This window comes from Pyxicephalus adspersus, unplaced genomic scaffold, assembly GCF_032062135.1.
Source record: "Pyxicephalus adspersus unplaced genomic scaffold, UCB_Pads_2.0 Sca2669, whole genome shotgun sequence".
Lineage (NCBI taxonomy): Eukaryota > Metazoa > Chordata > Amphibia > Anura > Pyxicephalidae > Pyxicephalus > Pyxicephalus adspersus.
The window spans coordinates 1-3,739 of record NW_027319675.1 but is presented as its reverse complement, the minus strand read 5'-3'; the positions used below and the strand labels follow the sequence as shown (position 1 = coordinate 3,739).

At 43.7% G+C, this 3,739-nt stretch overlaps 1 protein-coding gene across 1 annotated transcript; it reads left to right on the top strand.

The window, feature by feature from the left end:
• Positions 1-273: 273 nt before the first annotated feature.
• Positions 274-952, top strand: LOC140321345 (kinesin-like protein KIF22). The gene is made up of 2 exons (XM_072398138.1): positions 274-524; positions 607-952. Exons 1-2 carry the CDS (start codon positions 412-414, stop codon positions 797-799), a joined length of 306 nt encoding a protein of 101 aa, XP_072254239.1. The 5' UTR covers positions 274-411; the 3' UTR covers positions 800-952.
• Positions 953-3,739: the final 2,787 nt, after the last annotated feature.

Below are 3,739 nucleotides of genomic sequence, written 5' to 3'. Positions count from 1 at the left end.
AAGTGCTGGTCACCAGTATTGCCTGTGGTCTCCCTACAGCAGATCTTTTCCTATTTATTGACCTACCATGACTTTTTCTGTGCTGTATGTAAGTGGCCATCTTGGTAGGGACAGGGCTTTGCTTCCTGAAGGCAGAACCCTCAATTGAGCGGCATAGTAGCAGTGTTGATAAACCTGAGACTTGCAGTCAGGGAGAGCAGTGCCTTGGCTCACACAAAACATAAGCTGTAGACCCCTTTATGTCAGGAAGGACTCTTCTAATTTTCCATAGAATTTGAGATAAAAAGTAGTAATTTCTAGGCTTCTCCGCAGGCATATTTACCATTTGTAGTTGTTTTGTTATAACAGGAAATCGCTGGAGTTCAGGTTCACTTTAATCATCTCCTCTCCATATCTTTAGCTCAGCCTACCATGAAGAGGCCTCGGGAAGATGCAGATACCACTGCTCCACCTCAGAAAGTGAAGAAAACCAAAACGGACTCTATGGATGAGTCCCCCAATACCTCCAAAGAAAGTTTAAAAAAGTGAGTTTTTTGTTCTTTGTAGACCTAATTTACATAGAAACTTTCAGACTCCCACTGCTTATAATTACTGTTCTGATTGCAGAAGCAAACTCAACCTGGCCTCGTTGGACCCGGCCGTGGTGGAGAGGCTCCTCAAATTGGATAAGATTCTCACTGAGAAAGGAAAGATGGAGACCCAACTTCTGAGCACCCCAAAAAGGGAGCGCATGGCTTTGCTGAAAAAGTGGGAAGAAAGTCAAATGGAGATTGAGGTAAGGTGTCTGTCAGCCAAGTGAACATCAACGACCTACCCGCATAATATACATTGGGGGAGGACATCTGTGTTCTCCATCCTCTCGCTCTGTTCATGGGTAAACCTTTTTCAGCTGCAGCTTTTTGCATTCTTTTCTTCAGCACCCTAAAAATCAAATTGCAGGGGAAACCTTCCTTCAAAATCGGGTTACCTTTACAAAAAAAAAAAAAAAACTACTTTATTCTTATTAATAATAAACAGTATTTATATCCTGTGTGTATATATATATATGTATATAAAGCGCCAGCATATTACGCAGCGCTCTATATTAAATAGGTGATACAAATGACAGACAGATACACACAGGAGGAGGAGAGGACCCTACCCAGAAGAGCTTACAATTTAGGAGGTAGAGGAAGCAGCGCACAATAGGAGAGAGAATTTGGAATGGTGGGGGAGTAGTGAGGGTTTTTATGAAACAGAAGAAGACAGGTAGGTGAGGTTGAAGCGTTGGGTTTTCAGGGCCCTTTTAAAGGAGTAGAAAGTAGGAACAAGCCGAATAGGACGAAAAGGCCATTCAAGAGAGTCGGGCGTCGTGTGATGAGGTTATGAGTGAAGAAGTCATTAGTGGGTCATTGGAGGAGCAAAGAGAGTAGTTAGGGGGTATTTTTCTATCGGGTCAGAAAGGTAAGTGGGACAAGAACTGTGGAGGGATTTGAAGGCAAAGCACAGGAGCTTGAAAAAGGTGAAATAGAAGCCAATAGAGAGAACTACAAAGAGAGGAAGCAGAACAGGTGAGAAGGCTGTGTATTGGGTAGGTTTGAGAGAAGAGGAGAGAGTCGGGTTAGTGGAATACTGTTTTTGGGCTGAGGGAGGAAACCAGAGTGCCCAAGGAAACCCACGGTTTGCAAACGTGAACCATTGACCAGTGGAGAAATGCTGCATTACATTGGTCAGCTGGAAAATGTTCCCCCTTCATGGTCATTCCAGTTTCCTCTTACGTTGGTGGTCAAAGGGAAGGACAACCTTGGTGCTAAATGGATAAAATGTCTCCTTATATTGGTTAATGGAAACAATTGCAGATAGTCATAAATGTCATTGGTGTGAGAGATGGGTTGTTCTTTGCTTAAGGAACCTCCAGCCACTTCTAGAGGAGCCATGGAGGAGAAAGGCTGTTTTACAGGAACTTTTGGATTCCATGGGCCTTTGTTTGGAAAAAGCTGCTCTAGTAGATACCTTACAGAGGTTTATGTCGATCACAATTCAGATTTAGGGCACAGATTTCTTCTAAATCCAGCCCTACCCCATCATTGTAATGTTTTATATCCTGAAATATTTGATTTCATAATAACAAGTATTTTCTTGTCTTGTCTAGGCCTCAACAACCAGTCAAATATCCAGGACGATGTGATCCCCATCGTAAAGAAAACACGGGTAAGTAGAGGAGTATTATGGAGCTTAAACAACTTTACTTCTGGCTTAATTGGCATGCAGGTGCAGCAATGTTTAGTCATTGGCTAATTATTTTAACTAATAATTATATAGTGCCGACATATAAAGTCGTTAGTCATGTGACTAGCTGTCCCTCAAAGGGGCTCACAATGTCCGTACCATAGTCATGTCTTTTAAAACAGTCTAGGGTCACTTTGGGGGGAAGCCATATAACCTATGTTTTTGGAATGTGGGGGGAAACCGGAGTACCTGGAGGAAACACATGCAAACTTCATGCAGATAGTGCCCTGGCTGAGATCGAACCTAGCGCTGCAAAGGCCAGAGTGCTAACCTCTGAGCCACCATGCTGCTCCCCTTCATATTCTTCAATGTTTTCACAGAAAAAAGCCTCCCCTGGCCAGGAGAATGAGCCTTGCTGGGAAGTCAACATGCGGTCGGATGTCCTCCAGAGCGGCCGGGAAAAGATCCTCAATCTCCTTAACAATGGCTCCGTAAAAGAGCTGAAATCTCTACAGAAGATTGGAGACAAGAAAGCCAAACTCATCGTGGGCTGGAGAGAGCTCAATGGCCCATTCAAAAAGGTCTGCAGTCTGAACAAAACTGAGTTTTAGGCCCGAATGAAAGTTGATGGTGTACCCTACCGACTTGGTGGATTAGGGATTTGGGGATGCAGAACTCATCATCCATTGCTTAATAAATATTGCTTGCCCATACTTTTTCTTAATAAAACATCATTTTTTTTTATTTAACGGTTTTCTTTGCTTTTTATTTTATGTAACAAAGGGTCCCAGCTTCATTTAAGAAGTTCACCTGCAAGTTATACGGCTCCTCAGTAGGTTCTTCAGAAGGTTTTTATTTTTCTCTCCTCAGAGATTAAAAATTGTATTCTGTGTTGTCATGGGACATGTCCATCCTGTCTCTTGATTGAACACAAAGATTGGGCTGTCACTGGCTTGATTAGGAGTTGGAAGTTTTTCCTTCCCATTTAAATTAAAGCTACGTACACACATCCAATGGTTCTCACCCGATATTCGGCTCAGGGCCGATATCAGATGAGAATCTGGCGTGTGTACGGTGACCATCGTCCGAACGACCGTCCTGGTGGGTCCACGGACGACGAATGATCCTAATGCAAGGGAAGAGGGAGAGCGTGCAGGGGGGTGCCACCCTGTTGTTCTCCCCCTCTCCTCTCCATAGAGCAGAATGGTGTATTACTGGTTCATGCATCATGCAGTGCTTAGCCGTTTGAAGGATCGTAAAAGATCCTTTCCAACGACAATATTTGCACGTGTGTATGCAGCTTAAGGATTGGGTACACGTGCAAAAATTGTCATTGGAAAGGATCTTTTCCAATTCTTTCCAACAACAAAAGACTGAATGAGAGTGGTACATACAGCTCCGTTGTGCTCTATGGAGGAGGGAGGACAACAGAGTGGCACCCACTGTGCTCTCCTCGCCACTTTCATTACACTTGTTCCATCAGAACGGCACACAACGAGCGATGTACACGCCAGATTCCTATCTAATACCG